The sequence below is a fragment of the Gambusia affinis genome, linkage group LG06 (genome assembly GCF_019740435.1).
Source record: "Gambusia affinis linkage group LG06, SWU_Gaff_1.0, whole genome shotgun sequence".
NCBI classification, from domain to species: domain Eukaryota; kingdom Metazoa; phylum Chordata; class Actinopteri; order Cyprinodontiformes; family Poeciliidae; genus Gambusia; species Gambusia affinis.
This window is the reverse complement of record NC_057873.1, coordinates 8,854,100-8,878,190: the sequence shown is the minus strand read 5'-3', so window position 1 is coordinate 8,878,190 and position 24,091 is coordinate 8,854,100. Positions and strand designations below refer to the sequence as shown.

The following is a 24,091-nucleotide window of genomic DNA, read 5'->3' as shown; positions in this document are numbered from 1 at the left end:
TTCAACATTGTATGAATTCATTGAGGTTTGCAGACACTGCTCTCTGCTTAACTCTCTTGGATTCCCACAACAGCATTTTAATCAGATTGAGGTCTGGACTTTAACTGGGCCTTCAGGGCACCTTGATTTATGTCTTTCTTTAGACATATTGTACTGACTATTTTTCTTGTTTATGACTCATTTTGACATAAAAGTCATTATGACTTTTAGGGTATTGTGACCTAAAAATGTGAGCGACAGAAGACTTCATATTTGATTAAACACTACATTCGGTGAACAGATAGGTTTATGGTCAACTCAATGGCAGGCAATTAAAAGGTAATCAACTTTTTTTTAGCTTTATTTTGTGTTATAATGTTATTCTTTCATCAAGAACATACCTGGAGTTTTGCATTGATTCTTTCATCCATGTTTGAGAAATCCTTTAATCTCTCCTGCCATTCGGGATGTCTGAATGCTTGCCCCCACAAAGCCCTAACAATCTACTCTAGCTGAGCTTCTGCCTCACAGAACACCCCTTCCCATACCTGCCCCACTCAGAGGCAGAGTTAGCAAAAACCTAGTGGAACCGAATGTTTGTTGAGCTTATACAAACTGTTTCTCAGTCCGACGCTCCTGAGAACGGTCGGAAACACTGTGAAACACAGTATTGGTTTTTGGCTAGAAAATCACCTTTTATTCCAGAAGGTGTCTTTCCCTTCCTGTTGTCTTAAAAATTATATACAACAGATGTTTGTGTCACCAAAATCATTTTAAGTATGTTACTATGACATCTTTCTGAGGAGACCATAAATGAACAATAAAGTGTAATAATCACTGTTACAAAATCATTGGTTCAACTTTTATTGCTTGATTCTGTTTTTTGAGCCTTTCCGAGGCTGTTGATCTGCCCCATCACCTTGGCTTTTAGACAGCATGACTGCTTTAATTTCACAGTTTCTAAGTCAGCAATATATAGGAAGATGAAGAAAAACATTGCTTCACCCAAAGAGCTGTGACAGATACAGAGCTATCAAACATTTGGTTGAAGTTGCTGGTAGGCGATGTCTTGTTGGCACTGACTCAGCCAGACTCACATAAAAAGGACTTTTCTTCACCTCATCGACCAGACCTCCATTGAGCCAAACATAAGAACACTGACAGGTGGATTACATTATATTGATCTTCTTGTTACACTGAGATGCTCAACTGGGCTCCTGTGGATTTACAAACCCATCCACATCAGCAACATGTGACTTGGTGCAGTTTTATGTCACGCTTGGCTCAACAGAGTATTTTTTCAGCATTGACTTCACTAATATACATAAATTCTATCTGGTCGTATTGGTTCTCACCTTAGACCTTTCCACATTTTGTCATGTGTGTTATTGGCAAATTATGTAATAGACCAACAGAACACAACATCTAACTGTGACCTGTAAGACAAGAAAACATTGTTTTAGTTTTTATTTTTATTTTTTTTAAAGTGTCAAAAGTGTCATTAGGATTCATCTCTTCTACTCTGACAACACCAAATAAAATTTAACCCAACCATTTCCTAAATAAGTCACCAAAATAGTAAACTGGTTCCACCTCTGAGTAAGAAACGGACATTACCTAGACCACCAATTCTGCTAAGCAGGTGCCTGTCTGTATGTCTTGATTTCAAAGGAGACAAATTGAGTCCAAACAGACTTTACATCAACTGGCCTTTAAATACCTGAAAAACAGAGCACATCCAATCAAATTTTCCTGAATCTCCACCGTCTACAGTCTTCACTATACAGCCTAGATTTGACAACTATAAGAACCCGGAGAGGGAGAAGGCCATTAGCGTTTATCACTACCACCATCTGTTGGTGACTCACGCACGAGGCCGTGACTACAGTGCAGAGGACAGGAACAGTGGGCTGCTGCTGCACCCTCTGCACATGACCAACTTCATTCTTTATTCATTGACTCAATCATTTGGTCATTTACACTCCGTTACTAATTAAAAAGCTTATCGATCTTTGCTGATCCACTTACTGATGCTGATGGATGTTATAAGCTATGAAAGATTAGAGACGATAACCCTAACAACTTCTATTAACACCTTCTCAAGTACAAATGATTTGGACAAGAGAATTGTAATCTTCAGCTTCACAGAATGTGTCCTCTATGATTGAAAAAATTAATCCTGCTTTTAATTAAAGCTGTTGCTGACATCAGTTGAAACCATTAGGTGGATGATTCATTCAACTATCCAACCTCTCAGTGCTCTCAGTGACCTGCTGTACCTGGAGGATTTGGTATATTTGGGTCTCATCTAGATTATGGCGGAAATGTCTCAGCAGTAACTTGTTACTTTTCATCCAACGTTTTAAGCGACAACACAGCTTATATTGACCAATTGTTTGGCTGGACCGGGTTTTGTTTATTTCCGTTTTTTTTTTTTTTTTTTTTACAAAAATGCAAACCCTTTAATGTGTAAATCAGAAAACTAATTTATGCCAATTAATAACAAATAAATAAAAATATAATAAAATAAACCTAAAATAAGAGTTTGTGAACATATTCACCGGCTTTAAAGTGACCATTGAATGGACATTCAATGGTCTATTTCAAGAGCTCATGGTGCCTTGCACACTAAACATATTTCCAGGGCGTTTGTAGAAAAAGGCCCTGGAAGCATCAGCATCACAGACCTTCAAGCATACATATTAGCAAACAAGAAGTGCTTTTTAAAGTTTTTAAACCTTTGTTTCAGCCCAAGCCCAGCTGAAGTGCAACCGATAAGCTCAATGTGAGTCTCATCAGACCAGAGCACAACATTCTAGTTAAAGTCTCAGGACAGCATTACACTTGTGATGGCAGACGTTGTTCTGTAGACAGTGTCTGACAGTTGTTATGGAAACTTGGCAAGAAAAAGATGCTACTCTTTGCTGCAGTTCTCCTAACAGTGACCTTTAAAGCTTCTTGTCCGGCTCGCTGTGTGTAGAGGCAAGATAAATATGGGGCCCCATCCACCCTAAAAGAAATACACTCTCATCCCCTTCGTATTTATGCTCCAGATAAACAGTCATGGGTGACCAATTAGAATCTCCTAGAAACTCTGATCAACTTTAAAAACTGAAGTATAAATGATAAAAACGCTTTACTTATATTTTTATCATTTATTTGTTTGGGAAGCTGGTACCTGCTGTATTTGTAGCAGTGTGCGTCAGACTTCATGGGTTTAGGGGCAGTTCATTCTACTGATGCCACCCCACCGTTTAAACACAGAGATCACCCTGTGAAAAACACAGACATGCCAAATGAGTGAGAACACAAGATTGGAGTGTATAGTAAATACAATGAAAAAGAGTGAAAATAGTACAACAGGTGGACTTCTGGGTGTTAATCCAAATGTGATGGAGTTTAAGATTACAAACTGATGGTCAGACATTCTGCTTTAGATATTTCTGGTAGAAGGAACAGAATTTATGGTTCCATCAATTACAAATAGTCCTCAAGCTTCTGAAGCAGCCTCATCCAAAGCGCTGCTGCTCGCATTCGACTAAAACCAGGAAGATAGAGCCCATCACCCCAGTTCATCGGCTTGGAGAACAGATCATAAAATGTCTGTTAGCTTATAAAGCACTGAATGTCTAGTACCAAAATACATTTATGACTAGTTGCCATATTAACTCTCAAGACCAATCAGGTCTTCTGGGTCTAGTTTACACTGCATCTCCAGAACCAGGACCAAACACGGAGAAGCAGCATTCAGCTTCTATGCACTACAAATCTGGAGCAAACTTCCAGAAAACTACAAAAATTGTGAAATACTGAATTCCTCTGAATCAAGGCTAAAACCCCATCTGTTGTCAGACAGGTTCAGTTGACATGATTCCTTGTTTCTACAGCTCTAGTAGTAACCAAGTCTGTGTGTGACCACTGAAACTGAACCAGAAGAAATGTGATTTACTCTGGTTAATTTATGATTTGACCACAAGTGAATTAATCTCTCATATTTGTTAAAGTTGGTTTCAAAACCTTTTTGCTTCATTTGAAAAGTGCTTTTTGCATTTGCTGCTGCATCAGATGTTAATGATTGGAAACATTTTAGTTCTAAAAAAAATTATAAGCAGAGGAAATATAAAGGAGGAAATCCTTTTTCATGACAATGTATGTGCAGAATGACAGCTAACATGTCAGAAAACTTTTCCATGGGTGACAAATATAGTGTGTGAGGAACTTGCCTGGAAGTCCTATAAATAGAGAAGTGAAGCAGCTAGAAGCTTAACTTTACGGCAGACACATTCAACTTTAAATGAACGAGCAATAATTAGAGAGTGGTGATGGACACTTGAGATCCTACAATCAAATCTAGGAAAGTTGCTTCTCCTTTGAAAGAAGCTCAAACGAGGAGGCAACTCATTTAGTCGAGTTGGTTAGAAAGAAAATATGCAGCAGCTTATTACCGTCGTACTTGAAGCGAAGCTTCTTGAACTCATGCGAGAAAAATCTGGAACTCTGAAAATGTATCCCCAACCCTCAGCCTAGCTCATCATAGAAGATCCCTACAAAGCTGAACAAACAGTTGAGACCAGAACCAAGCAGGTTACCTGCAGGAAGATAAATGGAGGTTTGAGAAGGCTCACCCTTGTTGTTCTGAGCAGCCGGGTCTATGGACAGAAAAAAATAGGGGCGCTACTTGGAACGCTGTGAACCCACAGAGCAAGAGGATAGATAGGGTGAGCACGGCTGTCCAGAATGCCACGGATCAGGTTACAGAGCCGGTAAATATAGCAGACGCCCGTGACCTCTACAGGTCTCTCGGCGCTCCTCTGGCATTCCACTTTACTCTTAAAGGACTAGTGTTAAAACTTTCTGGAAGCCAGGCGGGCCAGAGGTGATTTCCAGAGCTTTGCTGGAGCAAACACTAGACATGTCATAAATCATCTTGAAAAGTTAAGAATGCGCCTCAGTGGATTGTGATTCATCCACTAAGTTCCTCTGAAACATTGCCACTGTAAGGATGTTACAACTGAGCTAGCGGAAATTAATTATTATGTATTCTGACTGTTCAGTGACTCGATCAAACCCCTTTTTGCACTTTTAGGGTTCCTTGCAAAAGAATTCAAAATCCCCGGATATTTTTTCCCACACGTTGTCATGTTACAATCTCCAACTCAAAATAATTGTATAGAGATTATATATGATAAATAAACAATCAGTGCCTCAAATGTTAAATGGAAGGAAAATAATGGCAGGTTTCTAACATGTTTTACAAATAACATTAATGTGTTTGTAACTGAAGATAGGTCACACTGTATGGAGAGTATTTTGTGTACTTACAATTTTAGCCACAGTCCTAACAAATACATAAGCAGCTGAGAATATTTAGGTAATTTGTTGATGAACTATAGATTTTTATACATTTTTCTAAAAAAATATTTTCTCATTGAAAAAGCATTGTATATAGGTACAAATGTCTTGTAGATCAGCATTATCAAAAGATTCTCCAATCTGAGTTGTGAATTTGTGACCTGATGTTTCTCTACTTCTCTCATTGCCTGTCAGTAAAGGTGGAAGCTTATGTGTTGCTGCATCTGACGTGGAGACATACTCTTTCCATTTTTAAAAAATACATTGAACAATCTTCTAAAAGATGCTGAAAGCTTCAGATACTACTGTTCTTCTCCTCAACTTTCTTCCTGACCTATCAGATGAATTATTTGGTGTTCATAATGCCGTTTCTTTGATAATGTTCTCTAACAAACCTCTGAGATCTTCACTGAACACCTGCGGTTATAAGGAAATTAAAGTACGCACTTCTGGGTTTTGCTAAGGTGACTTCTGAAGGTAGTTGTTTGCACTGGATTTTATTTAATGTTACCAGAGCTAAAGGGGGTGGATACAATTACAATGTACTATTTGGTCTTCACAATTTTGTTTTGTTTTTGAGTTGGTGAAACATATAAAATAAAACATAATTTACAGAACTTTGTGTTGGTGATGAGATGAATGTGGTACTCTTTGAAGGCTCCGTATGTCCGGAAACGCATTCCTGGACTGCGACACCAGGATCCAAATAAGAACGAGTATTCTCTGGCCAGAGGACATAGCTGACGTATGACAATGGAAAAAGACAGTCGGAGCTCTGTGCCGAAGTGGCTCTGAACCGGCGTATAGCGTTACATGACACCGAGAGAAGACGGGTCTGTGATGGTAGCGGAGCACTCAAGGCGGTACTCTGAGTGCCGTGATGTCAGCAGTGTACCAAACAGACTGATTACATACGAGCAGAGGTGGAATGCCTGATTGAGACCACAGGAGATAACGTTATTCCGTGCCTTAGTAAGAAACCCAGTCGAACAACAGTAGTGATAGCAATTCCGTCTTTATTCCCGGATCCGACTCAGTTGGCTCAGCTCACCAGCACGATCCGGCTCGTTTTGAGATTTAATTTTGTATGAGCGTAACCCCATATAACAACACTGATTATCATAATCTTTTGAATTATTTTATAAAATTTTCTGGGGGGGGTTGTCCTTTTTTTTACTGCCTTATTTTCTTAAATTTTAATCAGGTGTTTGCCGTAAATTTTCCAGGTGGAGATTTTTAAAGTATTTCTGTTTCTGATTATATCCCCTGATTGTTTCTGATGGGCCTTTCTTTCTATAAAAATTTTGCTGTTTTCTCCACTGTTGCCACATGCTTGCCCAGGATGAAGGACTGATGCCGGGTCTACAAGATTAAATTATCTGGGCTTCCTTAGATGGACAAATGTTTACCAGCTGCCATTGTTTATGAAACAATGTCTACATATGAACACCATACAAAGGTGCTAATTACATGGTTACTTACTGCTTATGCATATTTTGACATGTACTGCTATTATGCCATAATAACAATAATAATATCGATAATGCCAATAATTATAATTCCTTTGTTCATGTGAATGAGTCACTCATTCATTATGAGTGGGCAGATGGAGCCGGCTCGGCTTCGGGCGCCACATCACTAATCAGCAGGGTTGCCTGGTGATGGAAGCGGGTAGGCTCGCAGGAATGCAGCGCGAGAGAGGGTACGAGAGAGGACATAGAGGCAACCGTAAACCCAACGTTCCTCTAACCAGCCGCTGGGAGATGCAGCCAAGTTAATACACCACTTATAAACTAACCATTACACTCTTTACGGCTGTGTAAGCAGGCCGAATACGCCTCAGTGGTAACTCATGGAAACGCATTCAGGACAGCTGCATAGACACACAGCGCCAAACTGTGCTGTGACAGCGAACTGAGGCACTGCTGCGGGACACATTGTTCATACTTTAGCCGTATAGATATGACCAATAAAATCACAAGAATACATTTTGCTCTGCATATAATAAGTGCAGATGAAAAAAGAAGCAGGGATAAATCGAACTTTCTCGAGTTTTTCCAACCGCTGTTCTCCACAGCAAGCTTCGTTTAAGGAATCAAAAAAACATACAATCCAATCAAACATTCTATTCCACTCAAATCTAATGTTGTTTTGACTTATAAATTCTGCCCCAGTACTGGGACTAAGCTAAGTAGCTAAGTGTCAAAAATAAGAAGAAACAGCACCTATCAGGGTTATGGAGATAGAAAGGAACTGCATTCACTCACCCCGCAGTTGGAGATCATCCCGATCCAAACGGGCACCGAAACGCCCCCAACAGAGTCCCCCTTTATCTGGTCGGTGCTTCTATCAGACCACAGGGTCCAGGGTTTAATTATAGTAAAACGATAATGTTAAACCGACGAGAAATCTGCCAAAGGCTTTAACGAGGCGAGCGTTGGTGTTTAGCCATATCTCCTGTTCGCTGCAGTTGTAGAGTTTCAGCAACCGAGTAACGGCCCATTTCGCTTTAACGGTGACGTCAGGATGGCCACGGAGCGAAGCTGTGATTGGTTCAAAGCAGACTCAGCACGTCACTAGCCATAGACGCGAACCGCCTCCTACACCGTCACCATAGCGACTAACGTAAACATCAGTGAATCCTTTCATTGAAAATATGCGACGTTCTGTCGCGTGGGAGATCTATCCCGTTCCTATTTCTGTGGGGGTTTTTTTTACAGGAGCTTTTTATTGGAAAGCATAATAATAATAATAATAATAACAACAACAACAACAACAACAACAACAACAACAACAACAATAATAATAATAATAATAATAATAATAATAATAATAATAATAATAATCGCCCGTTTTAAAACAAAAGTATAAAGATTTAAATATATGTAACTTTGAACTAATATTTAAAAATAAAGGGGTAAATTGACAGTTTAATAATTATATTTTATGAATAAAATTCTCACATTGCCTATAAATGTAGTTCATTATTGCTAAAAAAAATCACTCAACCAGGTTTAAAAAAATAATTGATATTTCTCAAAGTTATGTATTACAATTTATATACTGAATTATATGATTATGCATAATTGCTATACTAAATCAATTTTAAAAAGCTTAAATCTATTTCTGAAAACTCATTCCCAAAAAGTTAGAATATTATGTCATATGCCACAAAAATGTATCTAGTAGTAAATTGTATAAAACCAATATTTTATCAAAAATAAAACAGTCTAAAATATGTGGGTTTTTCTGTAACTACGGTCATGTCAAAGATATGTGATTTTACTATTTTTGACTAAATTTGATTCTCCAAATGATGTGGGCTGCCTGAGAAATGGATATCTAACAATCTCTTGATTAGACTTAGATCTGGGGAATTTAAAGGGCAAGTCAACACATCAAAGTGTTTGTTGTGCTCCTGAAATAATTCCTAAACCACTTTTTTTGCTGAGAGAGACAGAAAGAGAGAGAGAGACCACCAACATCAGAGAATAGCTTTTCCATAAAAAGGCGTAACAGTGCTTAGGAAATATCAAAGTAACATTCACATGAACACCAGTATCCTAAAGTTTTTCAGAAGAATATTGACCAAAGCATTGCCTTCTTCTCATTTTAGACGCTAGTGCCTTTCCATTTCCAGATAAGCAAGGTCGTCTATAGCCACCCCAAACTGGCTCTTATCAAACTATTTAAAATTCTCATTTGCTCATTTTCCTGTTCTTGGTCTTCAAAGGTAAAATACTCGGTTGCTGCCTAATATATCATGTCCACTAATAACAATGCCACAATGAATAGATCATCAGTGTTTTCCACTTCATCTGTCAGTATAGTTACAATGCTATACTTAATCAGTTTATTTCCTTAGCTGCAGCATTAAAGCAAGAAGTGACTGGCTCTCTGCATCAAAGCGAATGAGTAATGGATGCTGAGCTTTGCACTCCCTCTGCTGAGCTATAATACTGAACATCTTCCAAACAGTGGGCCCGGGTCCAAAACTGCTACTGTGAATGAAACTGCATCAGACAACAGAGAAGGGAGACGGCCATTTATTAACATTCAGTGACGCATCTTTCATCCCAAGAAAGATGACTCACTCTGATCTTTAAAAAACAAAAAAGATTTTCTATGGGTTCTTGGAAACCCATAAAAAGCAAAATCATGATTTAATTGCCACAGATGAGGCTGTGTGAAATGATTAACTTAAATACTGGTGTGTATTACCTGCAGAAATGTCTCATTTGATTCAACATAATTCTATAAATGTTGGGAGATATAAGCAAAACAGACATATTATGAGGTGTGCTTGTTGATGAATCCACAGATTCCATAAATACTGATTTAGTAAATTAATTAGTGGTATAATGTACCATACAAAAGCTGCAAGATGTTTAACAGTATAAATTGAAAATCTGAAAAGATAATAAATATGGAGGTCCAAATTTATCACAATCAAAATAATGAAAAATTATGTATATTAAATTTGGTATTTTTTTCAATTGCAGACAAATACATTTAATATATCCATTGTGTGCCATAGACTAGGCAGCTCACACATGGACGTTTTTGGTCCTTGATGAAGTTGTCCAATGTTCCATTTCTGACCTTGGGAATTTTGCTGCATGTTTTCTCCTCTTCTCTTTGCCCAGTTCCTGCATGATTACTGTGAATCTTATCCACATTTATGTTGTTGTTAATTTATTAACTATACTACAGTTATTAAATTATTAAATAGTTAAATATGATAATCAAATGAAATACATTTTTATTATGGGTTGAATTTCTTAACTAATTCTTTTTGTAGTTTGATCTTTTTATTAGTTCTTGTGCTGAAAAACATTTTGAAATACTTTTGGTTTTCTCTGGGGCCCGTCAAACAGACTACATATTTACCTGCTCAGCAAGTCAAATTCAGCCCAATCCCTTTTAGTTATAGAACTGGTAATCCCACCCATTGAGCCAGACGAGGAAAGCTGACAACTTATACATTACTTATATACTGCAACTAGGTTATGAAATGAATAGTTCACTAGTTAATAAAAACGATTTCTTGTAAATAAAATATTCTTATGCATATTTTGTTATGTACTAATTAACAGTTACACATAATTAATCCATTTATAATTATTTGACTTAATAATTTAATTAAATCATTTTTGGCACTTAAAAACAAAGAGGGTCAATCAGTAAGTGAGAATAGTAGTTCTATTGTTCAAATAATGTGTCCTGAAGTGAACCTGCTCAGCAGGTTAGCCATTAATGTTGGGGTCTATTTACCAAAGTAGTCATGGTGTTCTGCAAGGCATTTATCAGTCTATAGCAACTTATTTTTACAGGGCTGTGGGAGGTTGGTGTTAGGTATCACACAAGATACTCCTTGGACAAGTCATGAGGGCAACATGGAGCAAAAAAGGACAGGCAACCATGCAAACATAAACTCCCTCCTAAGGGCATTTCAGAAAGACCAATTAATCTCCCTCCCATCTCCCTCTCAGTTTTTAGACTGGGAGGGAGATGGAATCAGGAGTTAACCCATGAATGCATAGGTAGAAACTTAATGCAGAAAGACCCCAAGTACAACTGTACTCCCATGTAGCCTCTGCAGATGGGAATGATGAGAATTTGAAATAAAAAGTGCTGTGCATTTGATTTAAATAGCAATTTTAAAAAATGAGATTTGTTAAATTAAATCATTTATCTAAATCCATCCATGAATTAGACACTGAGATGCGAAATATTGATTTAATAAATTATTTTTATATAATTTGGACAGTTTGGCTCTCCATATTTTGCAGAACTCTTGAATGCCCATACTAAATGTACATTAGCAGAAAACATCTATTTACCAGAACAGTGCAGCCTTAAACCAGGAATGTCCATCTCCAGTACTCAAGGGCCAGTGTCTTGCATTTTTTAGATGAATTTCTGCACCAACAATTAGCTTCTTATGGTGTTGTTGAGTTCTGAAGGAGTTCTGCTAATAAATCATTCAGTTGATTCAGGTGTGGGATGGAAACATCTAAAACATGCTGGACAGTACTCCTTTGACTCTAGACATCGCTGGTTTAAAGAAAGCTCCCGCACTTGTGTGTCAGGCAGATCCTAAAATCCTGACTAGTTTGGAAGGATTCATTGTGCAAGTAAAAAATAAAAGGAAGTGATTTGCTAGTTTTGCTGCTTAAATCAACAATTTTACTGAAGCTTTGACTTTACATGTGGCAGCCATATTGGATTTTGAGGTCAGGGTTTCTCAGGCACCTCTAGCTGATCTTTCAGACTCTAAATTCAAGATTTCTTACTTCCAGAACTTAAGAGAATCCAACATTAGTGGGCTGGTACTCGACTACTTAAATGACATTACCACAATTTTGTGCTCTCCATAGGCTTTATTAGCATTTTTTTAAACACTTATTGTGAATTCCTTTACCACACAATAATTTAAGATATGACTGTTTTTAGGATATTATGTTGGTTTCAACTAGATGGGTAAAAATCTGAGATTTAACACCACAATTAGGTCTTAATGTTAATGTAAAGAAGCAGAGGCACCTAACTAGCTTCGCTTTGCACAAAAATCCTGCAAAAGGGGAGCATAGAAGTTAGAAACAATAGCCTCTACTTAAATATAACTGTGCACTAAGATCAGAGTTTAACAGAGTCAGAAGAACATACAGATGTATTCTTTCCAATTTCCCCACTCTTTTTTTTTTTTTTTTTTGCTAAGCTAAGCTAACAATCTCTAGTGTGTCGAAATATATGTGGTTTAATCACCTCATGTTATTCTTGGGGGAAAAAAAGGCAGATAAGGATTTTTTTTTTTTTCAAATATTGAACACATTTTTTTTTTACAATGTTTTAAGTTACAGTACATCAATGTGCAAAAAACATGAAACACATTTTAAATAAAACATAAAGATATCAATAATAAAGTTGAAGTGCATTCTGATCTACTGAAGATACTGCTGGTGTGGTTTTGGTTTGTGTGGTGGATGTCTCCATGTTGAACTGCTGAATAATTAATAAAGGATGGTTTTTGAAATGAAAACCTCTGAGTTTGATTCTTTGGAAACTGAAGCTTGATGTTGATTATTCCTTTACTCTGACTTAGGCAAAAACTAAAGCACAAAACAGCTAAACAGACAGGTAAAGAGGAACGTCAGAAAATAATAAAGGTAAAACTTAGCAATTAAGGACCTATGTGTGTGGGAGTTTTGTTGTTTTTAAGCCTTTTACTTGTGGATTCAAAATATGAAAAACTTTGATGCCAATGTCTTATGTCAATTCAAATATAACTCAAATCAGTTTTTTATTACAAAAAATCTGTATGGTACTTTAAGGGGTAGGGGGTTGTAAAAGGCTAAATTTCAGCTCACAACAGAACAAACATTACACCAGAATTTCAAGAAATGCTAAATCTCTACATAAAGGCTTGAAATCAGCCGCTCTCTGTTAAATTAAGACACAGTGTCATGAAGTGCATTACTCTATGGATCTAGGCAGGTGTAAAAACTTTCCTTGTGAATGCACAATCAATAAATAGATAACATGCATATCATTATATCATCCCTCGCTGCAAATTAATGCAACATTCTATTATTCCAAACAAGCTCATGTTGATTAAGACACATTCAGGTAGTAGTACTGGAAACCTGATGGTTGGTGCTTGCACTACATTACTGCCTCTTTGTTCTGTTTAGTATGGCTGCAATTCATGCTACACTAACACTGATTTCAAAACTGCCGTGATCAAATATGGAGGAAAGGGTCCAACTTAGTTTTTTTCTACATGAACACTTATTCAAGTATAGCTGTAGATTTGGAGAACAAACACTCTAGATAAGGAAAAAAAACTTTGGAGTATGAGCTCTAAAATGGAGATATAAAGTTTTCTCTAGTTTTGAAGTGGAAAGTAAAATACAGTTAACCGTAGCTTAGAGAGCTAAGAATATCAATATCAAAGCAAATTAGACTCTAACATTTAAAACAGTTTATTAAAGAATTTGCTATTAATGTTAAATAATTTAATTCAATTTTATCCTGGGTAAAAATAGTAGTTTTATTATTGTCTCAATCTTATGTGTATTTGATGGAATTTTTTTTTTTATATTTCCCTTTTTGCTTTAACAAATAGAATAGAGAATTAAAATAATTTCTAAAAATTTCTGGTGTATAATGTAGCAAATTACACAAGGTTGATCAGTTGAAAGATTTTGAACTTCAAATGTTAAAATGTAATTCAGATTCTCTAAAAAGCAAGCTGGATCTTTTTGTTAATAGACACCATCTAGAGATTTGTCTCCCAAAACCAACTAGGCAGAAATATTTCATTTTGAAGCTCAACAAATCAGCTTTGTTGAGCTGAATCTTTGCGCAGTAACATAGCATTAACATTGCTGTCTATAGCTGGAGCGATGTTTTGGGATTCTGCTAAGTAGCTTGTTAAAGGAAAATCATTAGTACCAAACTCCTAAGGTCAATGCTTCTTGCTTACAAGAAGGATACATTCTCATAAAACCAATAACTATTGTATATATACCACATTGTAATAACTTTAATCATAGTAATAATATTGATTCTAAGATACTATTCTGTGTTTGGTGAAAGTGTTTTGATGCAGAATGGATGGAAAGGTAAAATACACAAATGTCCCCAGGGCAGGTCAAAAGTGTGTTTAAATGCCACAACTGAGATCAACATCTGCTTATGCACTGCTTATACAGCATTTCAAAAATATAAATAAGACAAAAAATAAAGTGCAAACCTTCAATGAAGACACTGTACTCTGCTGAGATTTGTAATATTTTGAATTCCGTGCCATTTATTATGCATTTCAAGCCTGCAACACATTTAAAGACAATCTATGAATTGTAAAGTGAAAGAACAAATGGGATTTAAAATATGTGAAGTCACCTGATTTTTGTAGATATGATTTGGTGTAAGAGCTGCTTCTGTGACAGGCTAACTTTTCTGGTTTTCTATGTTTACCCTAGATTACAGGCTACAGAGGTGGTGGTGTCAGGTTCCATCATTCTAACACCTACAATGCAGACTTGTCCTGTCTCTTTGGGCAGTTTTTGCAACCATTCACAACTTGAGATGTGAATAAACACATATGGGTTGCATGGTTAGGTGACCTGTTTGGATCATCTTTGAGTGTGATTGTTCTTCCTGTACCTATATGCAATAATTCCCACTTTTGCTCAGAACTGAACAAGTTTTTTGGATGAGAGGTGTAATGATTTTTTATTAACTAAAATAAATCTTCCTCCCTAGTCTACTACTTTGGTTTGGTCTGTGACACAAAATCCCCTAAAACTATAATTACAAATTGGCAAACTATGTAAAAGTGTGAATTATATTGCAAGGCACTAAATCAATATTCCTTTAATATAAGTGGAATTTGCATATTTCTCCCTTAACAGTCCAGAATATCATGAAATGACTATGGTGTTAGTGTACAGGCTTACACTGCTCATTTCTGTACACAGACTGAATATAAAAAGGAGTATCAACATCTCATCCGAAGGCCAGGGTATTTTTATTGTTATTGTAATTTTTTACCTAGCCCTCATTTCCACCTCTATAATGTCTGCATTGATGCACAAAAGTACAGCAGACATTTCAGAACAACATGTGGGTCTTCCCTTAGGAGATTCACAGGTTTCTCAAAAAGGCAGTGTAAAAAATTATTCTCCATACCTTACAAAGTTATGACAGAGGAAGAAAAGAGACTGACCCAAATATGATTATGATTTATGTAAAAAAGAGAATCTGTGGAGAAATTTAAAACTGAATGTTTGAAGAGGATGAAAACTCCTTACTGTTGTGCTTTCTAGGACATGTTTAAAGAAAACTGGTTGATTTTCAGATGCCAGAACATCTCCACTCTGAAATACTTGAAATGTCTAATTTGGAATGTGTTGCAGGCTTATGCAATAAAAATGGAAATGTATGTTTAAAATATGATGATACTGATCAGAGAATCGAACATCTCTCAGTCTCTACCGTTTATATAGAGATAAATAAATCTGCTGAATAGAATCCCTTTTTGAATTATTAGACATACAAAACTAAATGAGAACTGTTAAAATCACACACACTTGTCTAATCATAAAGGCTGATCACAAAGATTGTCATTCAAGTTGAGTTTTTTGCCTCACACAGAGGCCTGCAGGGGGCAGTATACAACATTAAACACTTGTGGTTGTGTGAGTGAATACACTAAAGCAAAGATTTGTGATATTAAATATCAGATCTCAGTGTAATGTGATTTTACATAATATTGGCAGCTGAGGATTAGTATTGATAAATTGGTACAATTAAGCTCTTTCTATTAATTTCCTGTCAACTTTCTTATTGTTTTCTAACAGGAAACACATTTTACATTTAGCTTATATCAATTTTGAAATCAGTTTGGAAATTAGACTGTAACTGCAATTATTGTTTCATAAAAGCACCAATCGTGGACCATCAGTCTATGTAAGCTACACAATACTGGTGGGGTGGTCAGTTTAATATTTCTTGTACTTTCATATGGACTGTAAAAACATGACTATAACATCCTCCATCAGAATTCACCCTTCCTGAATCTGACATTTTAATTTAGGCAGATTTTCTGTAGTATCGGAGGCCAAAGTGCACCTGAGAGCAGCTGTCTGTCTCCACGTGGCAACAGGTTCTTGTTATGCCAAAACCAAGGTAGCTGTTGAACAGGTGGGCAAGCGAACAGTGCTGGGCATTTGTCGGTGAAGGTGCTTTGGTGGATGCCGTGTAATAAATAAGCAGCTGAGACTTGCTGCAGTGCCCTCCTGCCTGCTAACGCTGCAAGCAGAATCCATGTTGCTCTCTTAGCCTTTAGCATAGAAAATCTTTCAACTCACTTGAGTTTCTCTTTAAATAAAGCTGAAATATATCATCTCTGGACTTTCAGCAAGAGCCAACCGGTGGCCCACCGTAGTTTCGTTTTCCAGTCTCCAAGATGGCGTTCATCCTTTTACTGCCTCTCTCCAGTCAAAAAGACACGTCACCTTTGCTGTTTCAGAAGTGTTTCCAAGCAATAACAATTAAGCAAACAACATAGTCCTAGACATCTAAATCCTTCTTATCAAGCTTCTAAATAAAAGGTTTCTACTTGGTCTTGGGCACTACCAGTATTTCACCACCATCCTGGATGCAGTAGGAGTGGAGAGCCCGGTTGTTGTACTTCAGTTCTTCTGGACCAAAGGCGCTGTCCTTGTCAATGTAGTAAAGCCTCATACTGTTGGTGGAGAGCTGGACCACAGTCGTCAGCTGCTTTTTCAGCTCAGCAACGGTTTGGTCCAAACGGATGCACAGCTGAAACAAAGCCAAATGGAACCAGAGTTACAGCATTGTTTCATCATAAACCCCAGCACAAATTTTCAATCAATACAGATATATGGCCATCCAACTAAACAACATGAAATGGGGTAAACAAGACTGGCTTAATATTTTATGCCTTCAACAGTAATAGTTATTTTGGGGCTCAGAAACATACATTTCTGGTCCTAATAAAGACGAGGACTCGCTAACCTTAAATGGCTATAAGATTATTTCAGTGCTTGCTCACTGTTTAGAGGGAAACTTTTCACAAGGTACTTTGTTATGACGGTATTTTTGGTATTAAATCATTACCATACTAACCTCTTCTACTTTCTCCTCGCAGTGAACTTCAACCTGAGCCCGGCAGCGAGGTCTGAGGTCGATCTCAGCAAGCGGCTCCAGCTTGCCGTATTTGGTTATCAGGGAATGGTATCTGCGCGCGGAAAGAGCAGCTTTTATACGAACAAACACAAAACACACTTCACTTTTGAAGTTATGATAAAAGAGAAGCAAGTTGTGCAGTTTACCTGAACGGTAGCTCCTTCTCAGGGCAGTCTAAGTAGTGACGGATAAAGAACCTCTCTGCATCCTCACGCTCACTGTCAGTCACAACACTGCCATTTAGATTGGATACTGAGGGAAGCCTGAGGAGAACCATGTAAACATGAGCAAGTTATGCACTAGGAATGACATGAGTCTAAAAATTAGCAAATCAGGAGACAAAAATTGTCTCAAACGGTTTTACTCATGACGGATGAGACTCACTGTGCTATCATGAGGTAGCGGCGCTCTGCCTTGGTGTAAGCCTGCAGTAAAGGAATGCCCTGCAGTCGCACCTCCTCTAACTTTGGAAAGAAGTTCAGCTTTTCAATGTCTTCCCATTGGTTGAGACCTGACAACACATATGCCAAAAAGTTGAGCGGAGACTTTCAACTGAATGGACAACTGAATTTTTACGGAAAACCTAAAATAGGTTTTCAGGTGTTGAAGCAGTTCAATGCAGCGGCTTTTGTTTCCGGCAGAATTTCCAGCAGTTTATACTCAAGTTAGAACAAGTACTTTCAAGATCTTTTTGAAAAAAAAATTTAAACAAAATATTATAAAAGGAAATTATATTAATACAGTATTGCCTGCCTGCCCACACATTATCTTGGTGCAAGAAAACTGCTCAAAATATTTTAATATGCTACTGAATACACTTTCCAAATAATGTTTACAATAAATACATTTGTCCTTTAAAGAATAACTCTGACGAAGGATGGCTCACAAATAAATAAATAATCTGAACATTTCTCTGATGTTAATTTTGTCCTTCTCCCTCTGAAAACAGCTCTGCAAATAAACCCTCACTCAGTTTCTGTAAATAGACACACTGCTTGAGATTAAAGACTATGTGGAGAGGACTCTTAGAACAAAGTTTTTATAATAAAACGACCCATGCTTGTTGTGCTAAAATTAGCTGCTGCCATGATACTGAAATTTTATTTTAAATCTCTACAATACAAAATGAAACCACTCAGCTTAAGCAACATTAATGCTCAAGATAGAACTATAATAAGAGACTAATTCAAAGAGTCTAACAGTGAATCGAAACAAGCCCACCGTGCGACCCACTGACCTGAGTTGTTTAGGTTGATCCTGCGCAGGTTGGGGAAGAGTCGTGCCAGGATGTCCTTGTTGTCCTGAATGGAGGCCAAGTTGTTGTTGGCCATGATCAGAGTGTCCAGGCTGGGGAACATGGAGCCAAACTTGCCCACTTCGGCCCAATCGTGGAGGCTGTTGTCGGTGATATGAAGGAGGCGCAGGGTGGGGCAGGCCACGCTGGAGACACTCACACTACTGTACTCGTTAAGGCACAGGAACAGTTCCTCTAGCCTGCAGAAGAACAAAGGGAGAGCTGAGGAAAATACACACTGAAGGGAAAAACAGGGAGAGACATACAGTGGATTTCAGAAGAGTGCACACACCTAATTTCTGGTAAAACTATTCATCTATTGCTTTGGATGCATACATACATTTACAGGAATAAATAACAAACAATCAACCAATTAAAAGCCAGCCAAATACATAATACCACTCCTTTAAAAACAGGGATTTAGTGCAGCTCTCCTTACTCAGGAATGTTCTGGGTCAGCAGCATCACTGTATCCCAGGATATCTGAGTATTGTTGAGAACAAGGCGTCGCACTCGTGAAAAGGCTTCAGCACACTGTGGCTCAAGAATGGTTCCTGCCAGCGGGTTAGAGCTCAGGTTGAGGAACTCCAGATTGGGGATGCTTGATGCAATTTTACTGATCTGAAAAAAGTATGATCAGTATTTTTAATCTGATAGACAAATTCAACACCAGAAAAACTATGAGGAAAAGTCCGAATCGTACTACTCAAAGGTTTTCTGCTTTTTTTTTAACAGTTGATTTAACACAATACAAACAACTATAAACAGTCATTGCTTGACCTAATTTAATTTCACGGATCTAACACTATCTACAGCCAGAAAGGATTGAGAGATTTCAAAGTTACCTCTTGCCAGTCTTGAAGATTGTTGTGCGATAGATCCAGCTCCATGACATGAGCACAGAAGGCAGCGATCTCAGCCTGGTTTCCTGCTTTACTGATCCCACAAGCGTTCAGCACCAGCACACTGGGCAAGTTCAGGCGGTCTAGTGTGAGGGACAGAGGGACATTTTAAAGTTTTTTTAAGGGCTGTGAACACAACTAGGTCTCGACATTCAGAGTGAATACTAGAAGTTACAAGAGTAGCTCAGAATGCAGAACTGGACTGTACAACCATGTTGGGGAAAGAATAGTTTTTAAACAGACCTATGAAAGAAAACGCATGCCTTATATTTAAGTTGCATAAAAGAGTTTTACCTTTTAAATAGTTGTTTTTCCCACCTTGCAGTAAGAGGGAAGAAAAACAGAGTTTGTGGCTGCAGGTGATCCATCGTGAATGACATGAAGATACTGCAGAAAAATCTAAACTCCTGCAGGTCATTTTGAGCTCAAATCCAAAGGAGCTTAAAATATGAACACTGTGGACATCAGCAGGTATGAAAACCCAAAAGGGCCACAATTAAATACAATTTAAAAAGTCTCAAAATTGATATTTATATGTGTGAAAATATTATTAAAACTTCAGATGCACGCATCAAAAATAATTTAAGAATTTTTCTTTTAATTATTTACAATTTTTAAATAAATATCTTTACTTCAAATGTGTTAGATACAGAGTAAATTTATTTTATCTCTCCACCCTTCAAATTAAATCATTCATAAAGTCAATCTTAGTATTTTTGATTTGTAACGCATCGTTTCTGTGCAGTTTAAGCAGTCAAATGTTAGGGCGACAGCAGCAAATAACTGATATTTAACAACGTACTTATGCATGTGTAGCACAAGTGGTGTTTAGTGACAGGAAATGGACAGAAAGAGAAGGAGGAAAGATGCTCTGCCAGCTAAACCGTGGAAAACCGTGTGATTCAGACTTTGATTAGGTTATTACTTTTAACTGCAGCCGTTTTTAAACTGAAGTGTTCTTGGTCAAATATATTACATAAATGTCACATTGCTCCCTCAACTGTGTGGTTCTTATTACTTCAAAAAGCCACCATAATACTTCATATTAACATGTAAGACATAGACGTGACAGAACATGTTGTTAGGGCATCTGTGCTATTATGGTTATAATTAGTGGGGGAAAAATGTTTGACATTTCCTTCTACTGACCTGTCAGTGCTTTCAGAAAATTTAAAAACTCAATCAATTCACAACCAAAAATAGGTGAGGCATCATAGAAACAATGTCATTGGTTTGAGACAGAAAATAAATAAATAAATAAATAAATAAATAAATAAATAAATAAATAAATAAATAAATAAATAAATAAATAAATAAATAAATATTCATTCATCTTTGTGCAAGAATGAACAAGTCCTTTGATTATTTTTATCGCAGGGTAAAACTTGGTGCCAATAAATAACAAAATGCCACTCTTAGCAGAAATAAAATAAATATACTGCCAACAAGACAAAGGTGACCACTCCATCTCACCCTTCATGGGGGAACCCTGGAGACCTGCAGTGGGAACCACCACCACTCCCATCCCAGGCCCTCTGCGGTACGGGAAGTTTTCTGGGCTGTACTTCTCATTGATAACCTCCACAAAAGAACGACCTTCCCTGTCTTCTGGAGGCTCCATGACGCTTTCCTGCTGAGCGGCCTCCTCTTCAGCTATGGAAACGAAGAACTTATCTCACCGTTAGGGACTTCTTTGCAATGTTTTCTGTTGATTTGACTTCATAAGATGTAGACGTAGTTAAGTAGTTCAAAAACATCCTCCTTTATGCCTTCCCTAGTCAGTTCCTTCAGACTGGTAGCAACAGCAAACAGCTGGTGGAACTGTGCATCTGTTGAACTTGTTTGCTATATAAAGCATTTTTACAAGTGAAGGTAACATATTTAATTTATGGTGCTAGAAAATGTCACTATGTGCTTAAAAAATACATAAGGCTTCCCCTTTAAACATAGAAAAAGAAACCACAGCAGGTGGACCAAGATAATCACTTGACTTCCCATAATTAAAATGACCAGCATCTGTTTTATAAGGCTTGGCAGGCAGAGCCTCACTGTGGAATATGCTGGAGGGAAACATAAATTATGTATCAGTTGTTGCTTGAATAAAAATATAAAGGATCGTATTACAGTTTCTTATGCAGCTGTCTAAAGTGACATCACAGTGTTTTCTAACGGTAGGGGCTCAGTCACCATACCTGAACCGATATCTGCTTTGGTGTGGCTGCAATCAGCTGTTTGGTGCTGTTTTGGTACAGACGACCTGTCAGAAACACCGGAATGAGTGAATTTTATATCCAATCTAATCATCTACACAGATCATCCCTTGGATGTCCTACCAAAGCAGAGTCTAATTAAATAAGGGGTTAATATCTTACTCCAGAATGGATGGAAGGAGTGAGGAGAAGTCTGAAGAAAGAAAAGAGCACCTTGTTGGTGCTCTTGTCAGACCAGATAAGGGAGGAGGATCACCACTGCAAAGCAAACAAGGTTAAAGATCAGTCTCTGTTCACTGACATGCTCACCAATAAAAATCATCAGTGCAAAACAGCAGTACTCTGTTATTGAGCAAGCTGATAGAGATGCTTGTATTCAAAAACCTTTTCACGCATTAAATATCTATTTCTGAGTTAGTGACAATAAACCCATAGGCTGTGTTTTAATTAAATAAATCAGTTATAAAGAAACTGCGATTTGCTAATTATTAAACTAGCCTTGTTGATTTCTATTGTAAATCAAAACGCATTATTTCTTCAACATGAATTTCACATTAGCCATAACTTCTAGAAGACACTGATGACCAGTTCATAAACATACATGACATATTTATTCATAAATAAATGATTATTTTTAGACTATTGGATTTTCTAACCCATAGTTAATACGTCACTGCACAAACGTTTCCTTATCTTTATATTTATATCCACTAATTAGGAGAGTCCGCTCTTGGCCAGTTGTGTATCAAAGTACAGTAACACAAAATTTTTAATAATTACAATCTAAAACTCCAGAAAAACACACTGTCATGCTGTTCCTACAGTTTAAAAATTTTTTAATAAGATATTACAGAAAGTGGCGGAGTTTTATATGACTGTATGGACAAATTGCCCCTTCTCCACCTGTTGCTGTGTCGTTTCTATTCTTTACTGTCTTACAAGAAAACCAGAAAACAATTTAGACCTTCGAATAAGACCTGTAACAGTATCAGTTTGTCTTACTTATGGTACAACCAAAAGATTTAATATTCTGTGACTTCTGTATTTATTTTGAAGTATGAGACAGTGGTGAAAACAACACGTTTTCAGGGGAACTTTACCACTTTTGCCACTGTCCTTAGAATAGCAATATGATTTTCTTTTTTATTATATCATTTCAGCGTTAATGGAAAAATTTATTTTTTGAACAAAAAATTCAGCATAGATAATTTTACAAATCCTTCATTGCAAGCTTTTTTCTTTTCTTGTTTTTTTCTTCCATCTTCTTTACAGTAGCACTGCAAAGAAGAAACATGCAAACAAAGGTACAGTGCAGTCAGTGTCCCTCAACCATTTAATGAAACACAAAAAAACTGTTTATTTTTGCAAATTTCCTTCACCTACTTGTACATATTTACAGAAATAAGAGAAATTGCATATGAAGCACAGTACAAGTTGGGTGTGACGTCAATACGAAATCCATTTCCCGATTCACCAATTTGGAAATCGGAAATTCCGACAATCGAGTACGACTCGAACGCACCACAAAAAAATCCACTTGGCAACCAGGGATGAATCTGACAAAAAAGTTACTGACTTAAGCATATATGAAATATTTTTTTGAAAAGAAATAATGCCGATCCAATGTAAACAATTTTCTGAAAGTACCGCCGCCTTATGTTTATGGTGTCATTTCATAAATTGGATTAAAAGGCCCCATCGAGTCTAAAATTCACCGATTTCTTGAAGAAATCTGGTGTTTAGAAGCAGAAGGACGGCGAACCTAACCTAAATGGTAACAGCTCCCGTTTATAGTGAAAACATAAACAGGGGAATAACTACTATAGATAGATTACAAAGCTTTACATCTTGCTTGTATCTCACGGTCAGAGTCCTGTCTTCTCTGAAAATAACCAGTCTGACCCCCAGCAGCAGGAGCAACGGCTCGATGGAGCCCGAAACGGAGAGCAGATGGAAACCGTGGAAATGCGATGTTAATGTTCTCCATAAGGGTGATAACACTCTGAGCTGGGCACAGACAACGACACCATGGTAGGTGGTCGCAGTACGTACCTTTACTGTCCACACTGGATCCCCCTTGTTGATGAAAACAAACCAGCTGTCATTTGGTCTCCCCCCCCCTACATCCAGGAAGTGACGTCATGTTGCCGAAAGCCCTTTCCCGGTTTCTTTTTCTGCACACTATAATCTAATAACGCTCAGTGGCAAATGTTTAAGTGTTTCCTTTTATGAGCCCGGTTTATGTGATGCTTTTAAAGAAAATACAGAAAGAAGAAAAAAACATTGAGGAAAAGAGATATTTGTGTGCAAGAACTAGTGTTGTAAATTAAAAAAGTAACAATTAAAAAGTAAATAATTAAGTAATATTTTAAAAGTGAAGTAAGTAAGCTTGAGCAATGTCTCATTTGAAAGAACAGAACAGAGAGAGGCAGAAAAAGAAAATGAGATGATCCAGAAAAAAGAGTTAGTTGCAGTAGAGTAGAATCTAATTTGGTGGCTTTATTAGAGAAACAACTTAACTCTGATTTTAAAGGCTGAACGGAAAGAAAAAAAAAAAAACACAGCAAAATGTGGAACCAAATGTCTAGGAGAAACTTGGTTGAAAACACAAACTTAAACACTGACAGACAGGTCTT

General features: G+C 37.2%; 2 protein-coding genes across 8 annotated transcripts in view; both read right to left on the bottom strand.

The window, feature by feature from the left end:
- The window catches only part of usp2a (ubiquitin specific peptidase 2a), a 52,206-nt gene extending 35,867 nt beyond the window's left edge, over positions 1 to 16,339 (bottom strand). For 2 of the 7 annotated variants that reach the window (XM_044118661.1, XM_044118662.1), the window contains exon 1: positions 7,599 to 7,850. The gene's annotated coding sequence lies outside the window, so the exon portion shown is untranslated. Of the gene's footprint in view, positions 1 to 1,334; positions 1,419 to 3,157; positions 3,252 to 4,604; positions 4,647 to 7,598; positions 7,853 to 16,208 lie in introns of those variants that run through there. The other 5 variants (XM_044118657.1, XM_044118659.1, XM_044118660.1 and 2 more) reach the window with 5 other exon arrangements.
- Positions 16,340 to 16,455: 116 nt separating this feature from the next.
- On the bottom strand, positions 16,456 to 24,022 carry LOC122832160 (tubulin-specific chaperone cofactor E-like protein). The gene is made up of 11 exons (XM_044118665.1): positions 23,508 to 24,022; positions 21,618 to 21,713; positions 21,438 to 21,502; positions 20,719 to 20,898; positions 19,189 to 19,328; positions 18,783 to 18,964; positions 18,287 to 18,543; positions 17,434 to 17,560; positions 17,196 to 17,312; positions 16,990 to 17,101; positions 16,456 to 16,662 (listed from the first exon to the last, which is right to left on the bottom strand). Exons 4-11 carry the CDS (start codon positions 20,864 to 20,866, stop codon positions 16,456 to 16,458), a joined length of 1,290 nt encoding a protein of 429 aa, XP_043974600.1. The 5' UTR covers positions 20,867 to 20,898; positions 21,438 to 21,502; positions 21,618 to 21,713; positions 23,508 to 24,022.
- Between the last annotated feature and the right edge of the window lie 69 nt (positions 24,023 to 24,091).

Excerpts from the sequence above, each read along its gene's own strand:
- LOC122832160 (XM_044118665.1), bottom strand. The coding sequence starts at position 20,866 with ATGGAGCCTCCAGAAGACAGGGAAGGTCGTTCTTTTGTGGAGGTTATC. Across the intron at positions 18,965-19,188 it reads ATCTTCAAGACTGGCAAGAG|ATCAGTAAAATTGCATCAAG; the intron begins GTAACTTTGAAA and ends TACTTTTTTCAG. Across the intron at positions 17,313-17,433 it reads CGCTACCTCATGATAGCACA|GCTTCCCTCAGTATCCAATC; the intron begins GTGAGTCTCATC and ends GGTTCTCCTCAG.